This window comes from Centropristis striata, chromosome 22, assembly GCF_030273125.1.
Source record: "Centropristis striata isolate RG_2023a ecotype Rhode Island chromosome 22, C.striata_1.0, whole genome shotgun sequence".
Taxonomy (NCBI): domain Eukaryota; kingdom Metazoa; phylum Chordata; class Actinopteri; order Perciformes; family Serranidae; genus Centropristis; species Centropristis striata.
The window spans coordinates 16,147,518-16,168,761 of record NC_081538.1 but is presented as its reverse complement, the minus strand read 5'-3'; the positions used below and the strand labels follow the sequence as shown (position 1 = coordinate 16,168,761).

General features: G+C 37.8%; 1 protein-coding gene across 1 annotated transcript; it reads left to right on the top strand.

The window, feature by feature from the left end:
• The first annotated feature begins 3,351 nt into the window (after window positions 1-3,351).
• optn (optineurin) lies at window positions 3,352-14,654 on the top strand. Its single transcript, XM_059326347.1, has 13 exons — window positions 3,352-3,473; window positions 5,276-5,400; window positions 5,664-5,851; window positions 6,859-7,020; window positions 7,358-7,542; window positions 9,083-9,179; window positions 9,314-9,429; window positions 10,471-10,620; window positions 10,891-10,975; window positions 11,102-11,260; window positions 11,404-11,546; window positions 12,345-12,427; window positions 13,735-14,654. Exons 2-13 carry the CDS (start codon window positions 5,280-5,282, stop codon window positions 13,845-13,847), a joined length of 1,602 nt encoding a protein of 533 aa, XP_059182330.1. The 5' UTR covers window positions 3,352-3,473; window positions 5,276-5,279; the 3' UTR covers window positions 13,848-14,654.
• Window positions 14,655-21,244: the final 6,590 nt, after the last annotated feature.

Sequence of the window (21,244 nt, the reverse complement as noted above, 5' to 3'; positions counted from 1 at the left end):
TATAACTCAATTTCAACCAACAATGTAGTTACTGCAGTTAGACTTTGTAGGGCAGTATAGTACATCCATAAATTATCATTTATTTATCTTTTTGATTTAGGGAAATAATACCCCAAAACACTTTTATGTGAAATTAAAATGCATATGAGTGAATATGACTTTACACATATTATTTTTCCTTTTTTCCTAAAGTTCACTTGAACGCATCTAAGAAGATTACAGGCCCTGTGAGGTAGAAAAGTGCTGCAGTGGAGAATGTCCAGGAGAAGTTCTTCTTCAAGGGAGAAAAATCTGGATACATTTCATAATAGCATCACTAAAAAATAACAGTAGTAAAGATGAGGATAATGGCATTTATTAGTATTGTACATTTCTTTTAGGCTATGTAGTTCAATTAGCTACTATATATTTATTGTGATAACTACAGATCATAATGTGCCAGACTCTTCTATAGATCTATCAGATATACGTATCTTTATGACTTCATAATAATATATAATTATCGTTGCTTCCCAGTGATTTTTTACAGCCATGTTTTTGCTTAGAAAACACTGCCACCTAACGGACAATAACGTGAACAGCATATTTTTCTATTTATATAATAGCTTATCTTAAAAAATCGAAAAAAATATAATATTTTATATTTGCATCAATAATATATTTCTATTTATATATTACATATGTACAAACATTTGAACAGCAGGGGAAAAAACATATACGCTTATTATAATAAATACATATTTTATAGTGACCTTGATGTGTTTATTGTAAAACAATATTATTATTATTTATTACATATTATTAATATAAATAACGTCTTCCGAGAGATGTCACTTAAACGTGACTGTCACAACAGGTTAGTTAGGGAGTCTCCAGTCTTTTGTCTCATGTTGTTAAAGTGCAAGGTGACTCTGAAGGGAATTCCCGCTGTCAGCTGACGGCTGTCCCCGCCCTCTGCTGTCCGGGCTGCCCTGATGTGTGAAACATGCGGATGGAGCTGCGGACTCAGCGGCTCTGCTCACACACTGCTGCTGCTGTTATCCAGATCTGTTCTCTGCTCTACGACGTCACTTCGAGGAAACGAAAACTGTCGTTAATCAACACAAGCCAGAGCTGCGTCAATGCAGCGACAGTTAGCGCAACGTGGGGAGGACGTAAGGCAAAGGAGCTTTCAAAATAAGAGCTTAAACTTAAAAATGATTTAAAAAGCTGGCCTTAAAGAATGAGCCATCCATTTTCAAAATTCATGCGTTATTCATATTATCTAAGATAGTCCAAATATATTAGAAAACATGAACAACCCTCTCCCAAATCCAAGAACTAATGTGAAACGGTAAATTTGTGATGCCATAAAGTAGGGCTGGGCGATATATCGATATATAAATATATATATATTTTTTAAAATTTCTACTCTTTTTATTGATTTTCCTAATTTTGAACATGAAACATATCAGTCACTACAGACACCATACACATTTACAAGTACACATTTACATAAAAAGGTAATTTAAGTTATATTAACTTGTGTATCTCAAAATGAAAAGTAGAGAGGTGTAAGAGATAAAATTACAAAATGATTAAAAGAGATATATTGATATATTTTTTTAATGTGATATAGAATTAGACCATATATTGATAAAGTTTTTAAAAAATATATTTATTTTAATATAAATGTTGCACTTACTAGGGTTTGTCATATTTAGTTCTTTTGTAATGATTATTATTCCTTTCTCATATAGTTATATTTATTTCAGAGAAAAGATTGGCCTATTTAAATTCATAGGCTTTTTTTCTTTAAGATATGTTTTTTATTTAAATGTGCACTTTAAGGAGCTTTTATTTTTTATTTTTTTAAAGGTACTCCTGTCGTTATACAGTATTTATGTTCACTTAAATAAACGGTTTCAATAAAACTACTTGTGACATTTCATATTTGACTTTGACTGAACATTTGCTCTCACTTTGCGATAAAAATATCAGGATATATATTGTATATCGATATTCAGCCTAAATATATTAGGATATGACTTTTGGTCCATATCACCCAGCCCTACTATAATGAATACAGTGTAGAACTGCTCCATAGACAATGAGTTGCTAAAGATGACAATGATATATTAAACATAGGTTGGCAATATCAATATATTATGGGGGTGAGAAAAGAAGTGTTAATTGAATGTGGTAAATCACTTACCGTTATTTCAATTATTTACCAATTTAATAATGAGGAATGGAATTCAATTACGATATAAAATGCAACAGAATTAAGTTATTTGAAAAAAGAGATAGAGATTTTGCATTTTCCATATCGTTGGGTTAAAGTTGTCTAAGTCGAGGTGTTTGTTTTACTAATTGCACCTGTGTTTCCAATCTCATTGTTGCTTTTTGTCCCTGTTTCTATGTGTTGACTAAATTACATAACCTGCCAATAGAAAAAACTTGAAAAGGATTTTTTCCCCTGAAAAGTCCCTTTAAAAACATTAAAGAAATTATAAGTAAACTTTTCTTTTAAATTCTTGCACCATTTTCAGAAAAAATGGTACCGATTTAATGCCCTACAAAGTCTAACTACAGTAACTACGCAAAAGGTAAAACAGAGAAAAACTGCTATAAATTTTTTCAGCATGTTTTAACTGGCCAGCCAAATGGGTTACAGGTAGGTAAGTGATATGACACTTAATTCTACATGTATTGATGATGTCATTTTTATGCTAAAAAATAATGATGATTTATTTGACCTTTGACCCCAAAAATGTAGTTACTGCACTCTGGTTTTGCTGTAAAAGGTTCTTATGGTAATGTAAAAACAGAGTGCAGTAACAACAATGTTGTTGTCTAAACATTTTAAGATTGATTTTGTTATAAATGTATTTTAAAGTGTTTAACAACTCTATTCAAATATTTGTGTATTTTAGACTTAATATTGTAGTCAGTAAGTAGTGTTATATTTTAGTGTTAATGTAATTTTATCTCACTTTTTTCACTTAATCACTATGTAGATAATAATTTCCCTTTCAAATAAACTTATAATTTTATTATTTTTCTATTTAAATTAGTATATATATATATATCCAAAGCAGACCATAGTAAGTCTAATTACTGCTTGGTTTTGAGTTGGATTTTGTAGTGACTGCAATTTTTATATGATTATTTCTCTGAAATAAAGCAAAATTGAAATCTAAAACTTTGTCACAAGATAAAACAGACATCAAGAGGTTCATTTATAGTTATAACTAAATTTTGACCAAAAATGTAGTTACTGCAGTTAGACTTTGTAGGGCAGAATTGTCAAAGAAGTGTATTTTATTTTGAAAATTATTCCCGGAAGCGCCTTGTTTCCGTACGTAACTTGACGTTGCTAAACCCCAGCAGCAGCAGTTTGAGGTTGGTCGACACGTTTTGCCTTCTCTCCGTGTGTTTCTATGTGTTTTTGGAGTTAACCGTGACTGTATTTTATCCGGAGTTGACAGCAGGTGAGTTAAAACATTTATTCGTGTTTTTAACGTTTGCTGTGACGCAGTTTGGGCTCATGTTAAACCACATCCGTGTTGTGTAAGTTACTAGTAACTTTTCAGTGTTTACAAGGAGTCGCACACCGGATAGGCCCACCCAAAGAAAGTGAAAGTAAAATTATACAACCGTCTATTAAAAAAATATATGTACTCATCATATGTTTACAATACGACAGTGTTTGTTTAGTATCGAGTGATGGTTTTGAAGTAGCATTTATCCCACTGGTATCCATTGTTGTATTCCTATCAGTTTAACCGTGATATCTGCTGTTATATTGTTATTTATTTATTTATTTATTGTGACGGTCATACAGCAAGTCATTGTGTGAGGGCAGAAAGAGACCACAGTGGGATTAGCATACTGCTCTCTGTTATTGTAATGTAATTAAATATCATGTGACTGCTGATGAGATAATTCAGGCTGTCTGCTGCTGCATGCTGAACCACTGAGTCATATCACGATAATAGGGCTGGGCGATATGAACCAAAAGATATATCCCGATATATTTAGGCTGAATATTGATATACGTTATTTATCCCGATATCTTTATCACAAAGTGAGAACAAATTTTTAGTCCAAGTCAAATATGACATGTCACAAGCAGTTTTATTGAAACTGTTTAATGCTTAATGTCTATGTTTAATATCTCATTGTCATCTTTAGCAATTCATTGTCTATGGAGCAGTTCTACACTGTATTCATTATAGCATCACAAATTAGCCGTTTCACACTAGTTCTTGGATTTGGGAGAGGGTTGTTCATGTTTTCTAATATATTTGCACTATCTTAGATAATATGAATAACATGTATTCATTTTTAAAATGGATAGCTTATCCTAGGGCTGGGCAATATGGACCAAAAGTCATAACCCGGTATATATACAACAGCAGTACTTTTTTTTTTTTTTTTAATCAAAGCTCCATAAAATGCACATTTAAATAAAAAATATCTTAAATGAAAATAGCCCATGAAATAAAATCGGCCAATCTTTTTCTGAAATAAATATATTTATATGAGAAAAGAATAACGAACATTACAAAAGAACTAAATATGACAAGTCCTAGTAAGGGCAGAATTTATAAAGAAAGAAAGAAGTTTTAAAAAAAAACTATATTGATATATGCGATATGGTCTAATTCCATATCACATTTAAAAATATATCGATATATTTTTTATATGGATATATCACCCAGCCCTAGACGATATCAGCATGGAGGTTTTTTTTTTCTATTGTCATGTTTTTTATTATGTGCTCTTTTATCATGAAACACACGGGTAAAATGAATAATAAAGAGGAACATTGATAGTTGTTCAAAAATAGTCAGATTTCTCTATTTTTTCACTTTGTTTTGATTTCTCTCATATTCACATGATTATGCTATATGATAAACTAAATAATAATTACTTCTGAATCAAAATATCATATCTCAGTATTTGAATGTGCAGTATTTGTCTCAACACAGGTATTAATAATAATTAGTCTAGTACTCCAAAGAATAAATGTGCTACACCTTTAATTCTTATATTTTAGAATTGACTATACACAAATCATGTTGGATACAAATAAGTGATTTATAGATGAGGTAGTGGGTCTAAAGACAGTGTGTGTGTCTTCACTATATTATAAATCTTGTTTATCATGTTTGAGATTAAATGAAAACTAAAGGACGTGCTACTGCAGTATTCAACAATAATCTGTCGGTCTTCAAACTACCTGCAAGATGAACAATCTTTATCTCTTCTTTTATTTTATTTCTTTTAGCGTCATGGCGTCTGGAGGCCCCATGATGAACGGCGACATCTCTCGCTCTCCCAGTCAGTCAGGCACGCTGGAGGAAACCCTGCAGCAGATGAACATCCTCATCCAGGAGAACCGAGACCTGAAAGGTGAGAGTATATGTGAGGAAAATGTTTTTAATTTGATCTTTTTACTTGTTGTTGCTGCACTATTACACAAAAGTCTATTCAATGCTCTTATCAGGTCTGGCCAAAGGTCAGTGTTCCCTATGGCTGATGTCAGGGTGGAGTTGGCTAGAGCAGCATATTAGGACAGGACATGCACATATAATGGCTATGGAAATTGTCACAATTCAAATCATTTGAGCATATTATGCATTTATTCAAATCTTCCACCTGTGTCTCTCGCTCAGAGGCTCTGCGGCAGACAAACCTGACAATGAAGGAGCGTTTTGAGGGTCTGTCTGCCTGGCGGGAGAAGCAGCGGGAGGAAAAGGACTTCCTGGAGAACAGGCTGGAGGAGGCGCGGGGTCGCATGGAGGCGCTGACCCTCCAAAACCAGGAGCTGAGCAGGAAGGTGGAGGCAGAGGGAGGCTTGCTGGTGAGATTGTAGCACTGATACTGCTTATTATTTAGTTTTTATTTTAGGGCTGAAAAAGTCATATCCCGATATATTTAGGCTGAATATTGATATACGATGTATATCCCGATATTTTTATAGCAAAGTGAGAGCAAATGTTCAGTCAAAGTTAAATATGACATGTCACAAGTAGTTTTACTGAAGCTGTTTATTTAAGTGAACATAAATACTGTATAACAACAATGGTACCTTTTTAAAAAGAAAATCAAAGCTCCATAAAGTGCACATTTAATTAAAAAAAATTATCTTAAATAAAAATAGCCTGTGAAATAAAATAGGCCAATCTTTTTCTGAAATAAATGTATTTACAGTTGCAAGAAAAAGCATGTGAACCCATGGCAAAGGATTGATTTGTCATAAAATGTGATCTGATCTGCATCACTTCGAATGTTTAATGGATGTGTTCAATAAAGACATGAAATATTTTAATGGTTCATGTGGTATTAGGTTAAGCACTTTGTGTTTGTCTATACTTGCGACTTAGATGCAAATAAGATCATGTTTTATGACAAATGAATGCAGAAAATTAGGTAATTTCAAAGGGTTCACATACTTTTTTCTTGCAACTGTATATGAGAAAAGAATAATGAACATTACAAAAGAACTAAATATGACAAACCCTAGTAAGGACAGCATTTATATATGAAGAAAGAAAAAAAAGAACTATATCGATATGTGTGATAACTTATCACTGATAAGATCTAATTCCATATCACATTTAAAAATATATCAATATATTTTATATATCGATATATCACCCAGCCATGTGTTATTTATAGTGTCATAGCAGCTGAGAACCATGTTCATATGGTTTTTTTGAATCATCGTCACTATACTATATATTTTTTAATGAGACTTTGTCATTGGAAGGCCAGTTGCACTAGATTTTACCTTCTGTCACATCCTTACCAAACGGGCCTGTTAAAGACTTAATATTCAGCAATGGTGATGTGTGAATTTGCATCCAGGAGGTGTCATCCAATCAGAGTGCAGAGCTGGATGCCCTGCGTGCCCAGGTTGCTCGCCTGCAGGCAGAGAAGAACGACCTGGTGGCCATGAACTCTGAGCTGCAGCTGAAAGCAGGCCAGGACTCACAAGATGACTCCTTTATTGAGATCATCAGGGTCACGGTAAAGAGCAACACACACACACACACATACACACACACACACACACACACACACACACACACACACAAATATAAAAATAAACTGGACTGACAGTTCTGTATACGCAGTGTTTCCCTCAGAATTTTCTTCTATTCAGCAATGAAAGGCTTCATCTGACACAATAAGCCTACACTGTGTTATAAACCCTGAGTAGTATTTATTAAATCTACAACATTGTTATGTGTTATATCAAAGATTTTCAGTAAAGAAACAGTCAGCAATCATTCAGTGATTTTAATGAAATGGTACAAGGCTGTAAAACCAACTTTGGCGTGTAACTGGGTGTTTTTCGTCTCAGGATGGAGGCATAGATGGCGTGAACGATGTGTGTGGTTTAGAGCGCAGCAGACGTGCAGACCTGAGCATGACGGCGTCTCAGCTGGACAGTGAGGAGATGACTGTCAGCCAGCTCCTCCAGTCACTGAGGAACGAGACGCAGAGGGCCGAGCGGCTGCAGGCTGAGCTGCAGTTGTCTGCTGTCAGGTAGAGGACCACAACTAAAAGGGATAATTTGGATTTTTTTTTTTTAAGTGGGGTTGATTGAGGTACTTATTCATAGTCAATGTATTACCTAGATCAGTTGTTTAGATTGTTTGTGTTATTGTGTGCCTTTAATGATTACAAGTGCTAGTTTGGATTCAATTCACCAAAGTCACAAACTAACCAATACCCCTTTTTGACCAACGGTTTCCTCCTGGCTTTTGCTAGTCTACATTGGCATCCAAACAGGACATGTACAACACATTAGCACCTTTCATAGTGCCGTCCCGCAAATGTCTCTCAAAGATCTCTGCCGGCTTTTCGACTTAGGGGGTTCATAGTGATCCCACGAAGGCGTAATATTTGTGCCCTTTCATAGTGCAGTCTGCCGTTGCGGTACGAGGTGTGAGGGTAGTGGGAGGAGACGATAGTGATGTGCAACAGAGCAGCAGCAGTGCTGCACAGTAGCACAGTGCTAATCGGCTACACAGTTAGCTCTGTACCAGTACAGTGTGTGTGTGCTGCTGCTGCAGGAGGTGTTCACTTAGCGATTTCTGTTTGTTTACAACAACCACCAGACACTCTGTGCACAGTTAGCGATGCCGTTTTGTTTATGATCAGCTGCGGACACCACGTGTACAGTTAGCACGCTGGTTTGTTTATAATACGGCGGCCGCAGTGAACAGTGATACGATAACTGTCGGTCCAAGTGGGAGGTGTGTGTTAGACGTCAAGTGCAACGTCAAACATTACGCCTTGTCCCAGCATGAAATGGCACTATGAAAGGGGCTGTAGGTTCTGCTCGTCTTGAATGCTATGGACGCCGATTATGTTCTTATTAACACTGAACGTAAGATGTTGGTTCTAGCCATTGTTGTAAGCTAATGCTAGCCTGCTAACGCTATCCTGTATTGGTCACATTGCCGTCAAACAAATAAAATAAAATGAATGATACACCTTTTACTTGGTCTTGTTGGTCAGATAATCCCGCCCCCAGCAACTGACCTAAATGGTTTGTGGTTCGAGACCAGCAAAGAGTTGGTGCCCCTCTGGAACCAGGTTTCCTGGACGAGAGCCAGTTTTTCTGTCGAAAAGTGAGGAACTGGTTCATGATTAGGTACCGACTCTGAACCAGCCCTTAGTCCAAAAGGGGTATCACTGACTAAGGCATCCATAGACAAATAACTCCCATGTTCCAGGTGGTAAAATTACTGTTTTTGTCAAAGGAGTCTGGTGGCTTTAAAGAGAGCATAGAAGTTTAGTTTTCCCTGCATTCTTCTGTGAGTTTGCCAACTGCCATTTACTGTACTGTATACATTGACTATATATGAGCACCTCATACAAGCCCACTTTAAAAAAACTATCCCTTTAAAGGAACAGTTCACCACTGAATAAACTGCACTAAATTGGCATAATTATATTGTTTGTTTTATGCAATGTTTGTGCAATGTTTTTGTTTTTTATCCAATCTCACCTTTTTGAAATGTGTTAATTGTTACTGTGACATCTATTTTTAACTATTTTTGTACAAATGATCTTACAGAATTAGAGAGCTGGAGGAGAAGAAGGCTTCTGTGGATGCGTCAACACAAACAGCCCAAACAGACACTACAGAGACCAAAGAGGATTCTGGGAAAGAGGTAAAAGCAATTATTCATGCAGTTAGTCAAATTAGCAGCACTTTATTGTTATGAAAGAATAATCTAATTGACTGATGTTTGTAGTGTAAAGTTTCCTGATCATAATGATTCTGAACATCATGCTCATATTTCAGGCAGCCTCTGAGGTGGAGAATCTAAAGTCTCAGATGATGACCCTGTTCAAAGAGCTGCAGCAGGCCCAGAGTAAACTGGATGAAGCAGAAGGCATGAAGAAGAACCTGCAGGACAGGTTTGGCTAGAATGCCCACACTGTGTTATCTTTGCAAACCCTTTAGTAAAGGAGCAAACAGAAATAATGCATAGCAACCACTGACTGGTTGTCCAGTACTACTTCGAAGCCTTGAGTTTGGCATTTTGGGTGTCACCATCTTGGTTTTTTTGGAACTCCATGTGACCATAATTGGTCTAGAGGGTGTAGCTGGGGAGAGTTACCATCCGGGCGAGGTCAGGTACCATTAAATAAGCACACACTACATTAGAAGCTAATGCTAGCTACAGGTGCATCTCCATACATTAGAATATGATGGAAAAGTCCATTTCCAGTAGTTCAAATCAAACAGCTCCAACCAAGTATTGAGTCATATAGATGGACAGACTTTCAGAGGCCAATATTTACATATTAAACATACTTTTTTAAATTGGTCTTTTGGAATATTACATGTTTTTCAGACACTTAATTTTAGGTCTTCACTAAATGCAAACCAAAATCATTATAATTAGAAGAATTTAAACAAAATAAGGCATGTTTCATTCTCTGTGTAATGGATCTATATAATGTCTTATTTCCATTTTTTAAATTGAATTACTGACATAAATAAACTTTTCTAAGCACCTGTAGCTTACCTGGCAAGCAAGATGCATCCTTGATTCTAGTTAGCTGGATATTAATTGGGATGCAAATTGTGGTTAATGAAAAACAGGCTTAAAACAAATGTACTTGCTGTAAAAAATGAGCAGCAACTCTTATAATTGTCTTTGAGTACAACTAAACGCTGAACAAGACATTTTTAGGGGGCCAAAATCTTACAATTAACTGAAAACACGTTCTGCATGTTCTACAAGTTCTGCATGTTGCCACTTGATGGCAACTTATAATGTGCCCTTATAAATAAAGCCATTGTGTGTTTTATTCCTGTACTGTTAAATCACAGGGACATTCTGTTCTGATCTTTAAAGGAAAACAAATATTCCTCTTTAATCATAGTTAATCGAAGCCTGTTGCTATGCTTAATGTTCAACTGTAGATATTTACTTTTTCTCTCATGTCTAGATGTCGGGAGGTGGAGCAGGATGTGGCCACCCTGAAGGCCCAGCTGGTGGAGAAACAGGCTGTCCAGTCAGAGAACGACCGGCTGAAGCTGCAGGTGGACAGCATGCAGGCTCAGAGCCAGCTGGAGCAGAGGAAGGCTGGGGAGGAGAGGTCAGGGGTCACGGGTCTCACACACACACAAAAAGAAATATATTGAGACATTGACTGGTCATGTAAATATGAACCCTTAACTGCTTTTCCGTTTCCGAAAAAAAAAGAGAAATCTGAAACGTTTTGACTGTACAGGAATAACTTAAAATATTCATGACACTGATTTGCATTGGAAACCCCCATATTATTCGTCACCATCAGGCTTTATTTCCCAGTAGTGATAATTCTTGGTCACACTGACTCACCGGTAACCCCCTTCCTTCCTCACAGGAATAACCTGGCCCAACTGAAGGATGCCTACACCAAGCTGTTTGAAGACTACAATGAACTGAAAGAGGACAAGAAGAAGAGAGAGGTCAGTTCCTGTAGAATAATTTGGAGCCCCTTAGCCTATTTCCACCAAACCTAGTGCAGTTATAAGTGTATAATACATTAGAAATGTGAACCAGATGTGTTTGACCCCTTCCCCCTGGTCTTGCAGTCTCAGATGGTGCAGAAGGAGGCAGTGGACCAGCTGCAGGAACGTCTGACTGCTGCTGAAGAGGCTCTGGCAGCCAAACAGACCCACATTGATCAGATGAAGCAGGATATCTTTGAGAAGGAGAAGGAGCTGGAGACCATATCTGTGTTTCAGGCTCAGGTCAGTGATGTATACATGTTTTTTGATGTTGAGGTAGCCCTAGCATTTAACATTGAAACCTAAGTACCAGAGGTCCACATGACAACATGGTTCCCTTTAGTTCCATGGGGCTCATCATGTCTTATTTGGTACTCTCTGTGCAGGCTGAGGTCTATTCTTCAGACTTCTACGCAGAGCGAGCAGCCAGGGAGAAACTCCATGAAGAGAGGGAGCGTCTGGCTGCTCAGCTGGAGTATGTGAAGAAGCAGAACAACCAGCTGCAGGAGGAGATGGACTCACTGGGCAGGTATGGAACCAAACGGTGTCAAACAGGTGTTTTCCGTTCAGGAATAAAAAAGATAGGTAACGCTTTATAATAAGGTCCTTAATAACCATTAATTAACAAGTAATAAGGCATTGTTCTCGCTTTAGATCCGGTAGTTGCAAAAAGCATAGTTAACTTATAGTTAACTTATAATAGATGAGCAAGAAAGTATATTTTAATATCAATAAGCAAACAAAATAAGATTAATAAAGGCATGGCAAAGACATAATGGGTGGGTCAAGGGTGTTTGTAATGCCATTATTAACACTTATATAAGCTTATAAACACACAATAATGTTAATAAGCATCTTGTAAGGACTTACAAGGGCCTTATTACTTGTTAATTAATGGTTATTACAAGGACCTTAATATAAAGCGTTACCAAAAGATAAAGTATGGTTACTTTTAAGTTCTTGTCTGGTTACTTTTCACACTGTAACAAAGAAGTGGAAGTAGCTCACCCATTGGTTTATGGAATTTATCGCTTTAAAACCTCAAGTTTGGCATTCTGGTCATGACCATCTTGGTTTTTTGGAAACAGAAGTGGCTATACTTGGACGAGAGGGTGGTTACCAGCCTGGCAGGACCACATAGCTCATAGAAATGTTATTGGCAAGGTAGCACTAGCTAGCTAGCTTTGTTAGCAAGGTGCATCCTTTGGGATGCTAATCGTACAATTACATAATCCTGTGGTTGGTCTGCTTGCTTTCATGCCATAAAGTAACTGCACAAATTGGCTTGAAAGCACTCTGTGATACACATTTTACTGTTTCTCCACAGGCGGTCGTTGAATGAAATGCAGAGGAGACACGTGTCACTGGGAGGGAACCAACACGGAGCTGGCGCCAGTCTGGTTGGAAGAGGTACACATGCATTTTTATCCTGACAATCCATCACATTTCCTTTTTTTTAACTTGGCATTCTGGTTGATAGAGCTGGGGCTGCATTTGGGGAAATGCATATTTGTTTTTTGACAACTTAGGTAAAAAAAATCAAACCACTCTTATGTCTCCACACTAAATATGAAGCGAGCATAAAGACTAGAAGCAGGGGAAACCGTTGCTGCTTTCCAAATCGTTTCCTTTTTTTTTTACAAAGTACATACTTTAGCATGCAGTATGCATACAGTCGGAAAGCACTCTTTCTCATAACATGGCACCTTGAACTTTGACCCTCTTGCTTATAGAGATGTTGCACAGAGGGTTTTGTGTCAGAATAGCTAGAAAAGAACACTAGCTTGCCTAGAAAAGAATCCAACCAGATGTAATAGAACAGTTTGGTTCATACGAGATACTATGAGCTTGGGCATCTTAAATCTTTTTCTGGCATATTAAATAGTATGGTAGTTTGGATATTTGGCATTCACCCTATTTGTTGGAAGTCACTGGCCTGGCTAAGAAATATTTCCAGTCTAAAACAACAAACTTTTTGCACTTTCTGCATGGATCAAACAAACGCTAATTACTGTAGACATATTAATTTTGTCTTTTGACAGAGCCAGACTAGCTGTTTCCTAGCCTGCTAGATAAATATTAAGCTAACTGCATAGCCTTCCTAGCTGCTAGCTTCATATTTAGCATACATGCATTAGAGTTCCAATCATTTAACCATCTTGACAGTGCAACCAGTTAAATGTGATTGTTGGAACTCGTTGCAACATAACATACAAATCTAGAACCAGCATGTTAAGGGGAACGTGTCTATGTTCCCCGGGTCCTATGTTCCCCTCTTTGTATGAGACTGGGGAACATAGGATCCGTTTTCACCGATTTTTCCCAAAAAGGGTCCTATGTTCCCACTGAACCTAACCCTAACCCTATTTAAAAAGCCAAAAAATGAACTGCAAAGTAACCAGAAAGTAGCTGCTGTGCAAATTTAAGTTTTGGGCTGCTTGAGCTAAGGTGGGCCATGAGACGGTAGGCCTGCTGGCCATGCTGAGAGTCTACCGTAAAGATTGATAGATTGCGGGGAACATAGGACCCTTTTTCAGAAAAAGGGTCCTATGTTCCCCGGTATGTATTGCTACAGGGGAACATAGGACCCTTTTTGGGAAAAACGGGGAACATAGGACAAAAAAAAAAGAAAAGAAAAAAAAAAGTGGGGAACATAGGTCCCGGATGACCCCCATGTCCAGCATGTTCAGGTTGTGATCAGTGTCTCTGGTTCTCAGGTACTGACTGGCAGCACCAGGGGAATATTCCCGAACATGCCTGTCCCAAGTGCAATGAGATCTTGCCAGACCTGGACTCCCTGCAGATCCACATCATGGACTGCATCAACTAGACCTCCATTACTAAGAGCATCCACGACAACAGCATCTACGTTAGCACCTTAACCTGAGTCTTCCTCTGCTTTTAGCTGTACCTCTTCTCAGATCCCTGAGTTTGCTCACCATAGTTCCTTGATAAACTCAGCAACATTCATTCAGGATGGGAATACTTTGGTTTGGGGAGAATTTAAGTAGAGTTTTACAAAGCTGTATTGAGGGTTCTTCAGAAAATATTTGGCCCCATAAAGTTCTGAAATAGAACAAAATATTGTAAGTGCCATCTTCCAGGTTCTGAGCCCATGTCATCTGGCACACAGTCTGTTTCTTTGATGAAGCTGAAGATGCATTTCTTCATGGACAAAAGTCTAGAATATTTAAAGAGAAACTACGAACCCTTTTAAAAGATTTTATTGTGGCGCTGTCCGCCTGTCATGCACACAATCAATACGTTCAGCCTTTACAAGTTGCATTTGTTTACCAAGTATTTGGTTGCTGAAGGCTATTTATGATTCTAAAAAAATCTATATTTTTTGCTTGGGAAGGATATTTTAGCTCATGACTGGGGTTGTTTGTGGGAAAGGAGCATGCACCATGTAGGCACTTTAATATGAAGATATATATTTTATTTCGACTCTGATGCAGATGATACCTGGTTATTATATTTAACTTGTTAATCAACCTATCACTGTATACCACAGCCTTTGTAAGTCTATGTGCAGGAGGCTCCATCACCCTGCGGATCCTGTAGTCTGTAGATTACAGAGGACTCCAGATTCCATGTTGTAATTCTGTCAATGAAAATAAAATAATCTGCAAATTTCTGCCTGATTTTAGTCATATTGTGATTTCAAAAACCTGGAAGAAAAAAAACTTTGAAATAAGGGTAAGATTCACCATCAACTTTAATTTGTTACATTACTGAAATAGCTGCCACAGGTAGAATAGGTTATAAAAATGTGACTTTAAGCTTGTTTTAAAGTAGAATGTGGTGTTAATTTCTGACTGGAAAAGGTATTATTGAAAAATAGAACTATGGCTACACGACATCTCTACGGAAGCCCTGAAAGGCAAAAAAAAAACTTCTGGTGATTTTCTAAGTTGGACCTACATTGTTTAATACCAAAGAGGATTGGATTATGAAGAGGATTATGCAAGTCGAAAATAAAGTTGAAATGTCGAAAAAGAATGCAACTTTTTTGAGTTCAGTAAAGTTGGAAAGATATTCAGATTGGTTGTTCCTGTGTCAGTAAGTCATGTCATTTCATCAATGTCATAAAACGAGCAATAACCAGACGGCAACCTCCGGGTCTGAGCAGGGAGGCAAACCAGGAAGTGCCTTTAGCTGCATTCTACCAAAAAGTGCTAAGTTTGGCTGCAAAAACATTTCTGTCCATTAATGTCAATGCAATTTTGTTTTTTTGCTAGCCAAAACTATCATCCCAGTAAAGGCTCCAGTTAATGCTAACATGAATTAGCAGCAGCTTCTCTCAGTCAGGTTGAGGTGTAGAGAGGCGTGTAGTCAGTTATCAGATCCCTCTCGCTCCTCCACAGTCCAGATATGGTCTGCTCCCCGTATCGGAAACAAGATGGCGACACAAGATGGCGACAAGTGCAACGATGAACTTGATGCTTCCAACGGGCCACAAACCAATGGGTGACGTCACGGTGACTACGTCCATTATTTATAGCCTATGGCAATAACCACACTATTTAAGGGCATAGTAGTTCAAAAATCCCCCTACACATAAATGAGCTGTTCTTGGTAGTATAGCTACTACAACAAATCTGCTTTTGTCAATTTTTTAGACATATATTAGACTTATTGAGGAAAATCAGCTTGTAGCTTGCAGTCTACTTTACCCAACTCAAAAAGTTGACTTTATTCTCCACATTGTATTTAAACTTTATTCTCAAAGTGCATACTGATCCCCCCCCCCCTTCTCTCGTTATTTTTTTCTCCTACCTGGCCCCAATCATCTTCCGTAGTTTTCTCCCACGTTTATGACTGAGAATTGTTGTTGTAATACTCATTCTTGGTCACAAGAGGCTAAAGTGCATCACCAGTCAATGTTGTAAATGGGATTTTAAGTGTTTTCTTTGTATTTAGACCTCAAAATAATCAGTTTGGTTCCATTTAGGCTTCAAAACTAGAGGAATTACCTGCAGCTGCATGGACACTCAACCTCTACTGGTCCCTGTGGGATACACTGTAAATATAGAGTGATGATATGGTAACATATTAAACTTAAGTAGGATAGTTTAAAATAAAATAAAAACATGTATTTAAAGTACAAAAAACGTCTTTATTTATATTTATTTCCAATCGAAAAAGGGCAACCGTTTCAACAATTCACAGCTTGATGTCTACAGTTGCAAGAAAAAGTATGTGAACCCTTTGGAATTACTTGGATTTCTCATAAATTGGTGATAAAATGTGATCTGATCTTCATCTTAGTCACAACAATAGACAAACACAGAGCTAATCAGAGTCTGGAGTCAGCCAACCTGGAGACCAATCAATGTGACGAGATTGGATGTGTTGGTTAAAGCTGCCCTATTAAAAACACACACCAGGTTTGAGTTTTCTCAAGAAGCATTGCCTGCTTCGAACCATGCCTCGCACAAAAGAGCTCGCAAAAGACCTACGATTAAGAATTGTTGGCTTGCATAAAGCTGGAAAGGGTTACAAAAGTATCTCCACGGTAAGACAGACTGTCTGTAAATGGAGACAGTTCAGCACTGTTGCTACTCTCCAGTGGCCGTCCTGTAAGGATGACTGCAACAGCACAGCACAGAATGCTCAATGAGGTGAAGAAAAATCCTAGAGTGTCAGATAAAGACTTACAGAAATCTCTGGCACATGGTAACATCTCTGTTGACAAATCTACGTTGTTAGGAGGACACCACGGAGGAGGCCACTGCTGTCCCAAAAAACATTGCTGCACGTTTGAAGTTTGCAAAAGAGCACCTAGATGTTCCACCGCATTACTGGCAAAATATTCTGTAGACAGATGAACCCAAAGTTGAGTTGTTTGGAAGGAACACACAACGCTATGTGTGGAGAAAAAAAAGGCACATCAACATCAAAACCTCATCCCAACTGCGAAGTATGGTGGAGAGGGCATCATGGTTTGTCCAGTGCGTAGACGGATTGCTATCATTGACAGAAAAATGAATTCCCAAGTTTATCAAGACATTTTGCAGGAGAACTTAACACCATCTGTCTGCCAATTGAAGCTCAACAGAGGATGGGTGACGCAACAGGACAACGACCAAAAGCACAGAAGTAAATCAACAACATAATGGATTCATCAGAAGAAAATATGCCTTCTGGAGGAGCCCAGTCAGAGTCCTGCCATGAGCTCAAGTAGGAATGGACTACATACTCCAGTATGTATAAAAACATGCATACATGGGCAAAATAAAAGAAATATATACAGTACTATGCAAAAGCCTGTTTTGATAACGGACACTTTTATTTTGAAAAAACAAAAAGAGACTTCCTGTCGGTCGTAAAAACAAAGTGAGATCATAGTGTAAAGGTAACATCAAGGAGTTCAATGTTTTATGTTTTAGCCCCTGAAGAGGCATGAGGTTAGTTTTCGCAGTAATCTTCATATTCTCTTGATTTACCGGTCCATCTATGTTCCAACCCTCACCTATGGTCATGAGCTTTGGGTAGTGACCGAAAGAACAAGATCGCGGATACAAGCGGCTGAAATGAGCTTCCTCCGTAGGGTGGATGGGCTCAGCCTTAGAGATAGGGTGAGGAGCTCAGAAATCCGGAGCGAGCTCGGAGTAGAGCCGCTGCTCCTTCGCGTCGAAAGGAGTCAGCTGAGGTGGTTTGGGCATCTGGTAAGGATGCCTCCCGTTAGAGATGTTCCGGGCACGTCCAACCGGTAGGAGGCCACGGGGAAGACCCAGAACACGTTGGAGGGATTATATCTCTCACCTGGCCTGGGAACGCATCGGGGTCCCCCAGGAGGAGCTGGACGTTGTGGCTGGGGAGAGGGACGCCTGGAATGCCTTGGTCCAGAAAACTTTTGGTTGAGGTTATTGCTCCCGAAGGAGGGTCAACCAGTTATTAAATTGAAAGGTTTACATACTTTTTCCACCCTGCACTGTGAATATTAACATGTTGTGTTCAATAAAACATATAATAGCTTCTAAGGTGTTCGTTTAAGAAGACTGTGTTTGTCTATTGTTGAGACTTAGCTGCAGATCAGATCACGTTTTATGACCAATTTATGCAAAAATCCAAGTAATTCCAAAGAGTTCACTTACTTTTTCTTGCAACTGTATCTCTGCCACTTCCTGAACATACAATTTAAATAAACAAAAATAATGTTACACTGAAACATAAATTTCAGTAGTCTAAACCAGGCGGCAACCTCAGGGTCTGAGCAAGGAGGCAAACCAGGAAGTGCCTTAAGCTGCATTCTACCGAAAATTCCAGCAGGTGGCGCCAAGTTTGGCTGCAAAAAAATTCTGTCCATTTATTTCAATGCAAAATTTGAAGACTTCTCACTTGATTTATTACCTCAGAAATTTTTTTAGGACAACACTATGGTCTCAATCACTAGTAAAAAATCTTCTTCAAGACAATTTCATGTTAATAGTTCAAATAATGGCCCCATTTAGAAGAAAATAGAAGATAAAGAATTGTATGATTCGGGGCGTGGCTACCTTTGATTGGCAGGTCACTAACAAGGCGAGCCCTCATCAGGAGAGAAACAGAACAGTGCGTTTTGTTCAGTAAAAATGTCTTGTTCAGCGTTTGGTTGGAATAACAGATAATAATAATAATAATTCTACAAATATTCAACACAAATAGTAATTTGTGATGGCGCTGATTATGATGCATCCTGCTGTAGTTTGCTGGAACCAAAGTTGGTGCCAAACCAGCTTAAAAACATACGGTAGACAAATCTATGCATACCTTTTCTTTGCACTATACAAAAATAAAACAGCATCCACTGTGCCAGGGTCCAGACGACTCTGCCTCGCTTCAATAAAGCGCCTCGCTGCGCTGAATGAGCGTTCACTTGCAGAGCATGTTGCAGGAATGCAGAGGATTCTCTTTGCAAGGCACTGCAGCCGTGGGAATGAGGCGTCTTGTTTCTCCCAGAAAGACAGCAGGTTTTCATCTGAAGTCTCCTCCGGTTGAAAGATGGTGGAACAGTACTCCTCCACTTCATCCATGGGTGTCTCATCTTCCCATTCTGTGAAGTCCACCTTCAGCTTTTTCACTCGTCTGCTGTCATTCCCACCTACAGTGGGAGATATAGGACTCATTAACACGCCCAGCCACACACCTGGTACACACAGTAGATCAGATCAGAGTCAGATTTTCCTTTATTGTCATTGCTCAGAGTAAAAAGTACTAGGGCTGGCATTGTCCTCGTAAGTGGGTGGCCCGGGTTCGAATCCGACTCGAAGCCCTTTCCCGAATGTCTTCCCCTTTGTCTCCCCCTTCACTCTGTCTCTGTCTCTATCAATAAAGCCCAAAAATGGCCAAAAAAAAAATGTACAAAAAAGTTTTTAAAAAAGTACTAGGGCTACGAAATTAGCCATCAACCCGTCCAAACGTATACTTAAAACACACATACAATATGACATAGGTGGACAGGACAGGGAGACAGAGATGAAAGAAAAGAAATACAGCACAACCATTTTTTTTTTAAGGTAGCAGAGTTAGGATTTTCCCCCCTTTTTTCCTGTTCTTGTTTTCAATTCAGGTTTATTTTTTATTGTTTAAAGTTTTATTTTGGTTGTTTTTTTTACATTTCAGCTTTTTCTTATATGGTTGGTATTTGTGAAGCAAGATTGTTTCCTAAAGTCTTATTTGTTTTATTTTTATTTCAATTAAATACCCCCTCCACTCAAATGTGTTTTCCTTTCCTTGTCACTAGAGAGGAGTGTTCATACTTGAATAATTGATGATGTAGGCTTGCCACCATTACTATATCGACTTATCGTTCAATATATAAAAAAGGATACGATAGTTTTTTTCTGGACTCAATATATTGTCGTTTACATGCGTGACTTTTGTGCTTTTTTGTGTTGTGTTTAAAGTAATGCTGTAAATGTTTGACAGGCAGTAGGAATTGTCGGGGAAAAAAAACCTATATTTCTCAAGCAGCCTTTCCAGCTGTTTGTTATTTTAATAATAAAATAATATAATACATAATGATTATCTCATTGCAATGCTTTGTTAACAGAACCTGAAAGTCTATTTTATTTGTTTAGGTTGTAGTTTATTTGTTGTATTTATCTAGGATATTTTAATATTTCTTTTCCACATTTCAATTCCAATGTTTAATATTCTTGAGATTAAAAAATTAATTGTTGTGGAAAAGGATGTACTTATTATTTCGTCATAAAACTAAAACAACATCGATACAACAATACTATCGTTTATCATGATAGTTTCTGGGAAAATATATTGTCCTAAAAAATGTGTTATCGTGACAGGCCTAGAGGGGAGAGATGTACTTCACTAAAAATATGACATTTATTCGGCAATCTAGATTTGTGTGGTGGTGGGTGGGGTGGAGGCCTGATCCATAATTTCTCACTGAAGGAGAAAGAAGCATGCTGCATTTTAAGTAGCACTCGCATACTGAAACTTTCAGTCTGTACTGCAGCTGCCCTTACAAAATGCATGCTGTTGCATGCAGTAGGGCTATAAAAGATATAACGATATATTTTTAAATGTGATATGGAATTTGACCATATCGCACATATCGATATAGTTCCGTTTTTTTCCTTTCTTTATATATAAATGCTGCCCTTACGAGGGTTTGTCATATTTAGTTCATTTGTAATGTTCGTTATTCTTTTCTCATATTTATTTCAGAGAAAGACTGGCTTATTTTATTTCATAGGCTATTTTCATTTAAGATATTTTTTTGTTTAAATGTGCACTTTATGGAGCTTTGATGTTAAAAGAAAAGAAGCTACTCCTGTTGTTATACAATATTCATGTTCACTTAAATAAACGGTTTCAATAAAACTGCTTGTGACATGTCATATTTGGCTTTGACTGAACATTTGCTCTCACTTTTTGATAAAAATATCAGGATATATGACGTATATCGATATTTAGCCTAAATATATGCCTTTTGGTCCATATCGCCCAGCCCTAAATAAAACCATGTTAAACACACTACAAATCAATAATTTGACATACTTCAAGTGAGACATTACAACGCTAGTTTTTCCTGGCACACTGATTTATCTGTGGAAAACCACTTCATACAAGAAAAAAATGAAATATAATGCTAAATTTACCTTGCCCTGCTGCTGATAATGCATCTGTGACTGAGGTGCCTTCTCCTGCATCCTGGCTTGGTTCCTCATTTATAAGCACCCTCACAAGCCTCATCACCTCCTGTCTGTCCTCTGGCGT

Bases quoted from the DNA above. Each gene is read 5' to 3' on its own strand.
- optn (XM_059326347.1), top strand. From the start codon at position 5,280: ATGGCGTCTGGAGGCCCCATGATGAACGGCGACATCTCTCGCTCTCCC. The intron at 11,547-12,344 runs GTATGGAACCAA...GTTTCTCCACAG, and splicing joins GAGATGGACTCACTGGGCAG to GCGGTCGTTGAATGAAATGC. The intron at 12,428-13,734 runs GTACACATGCAT...TCTGGTTCTCAG, and splicing joins CGCCAGTCTGGTTGGAAGAG to GTACTGACTGGCAGCACCAG.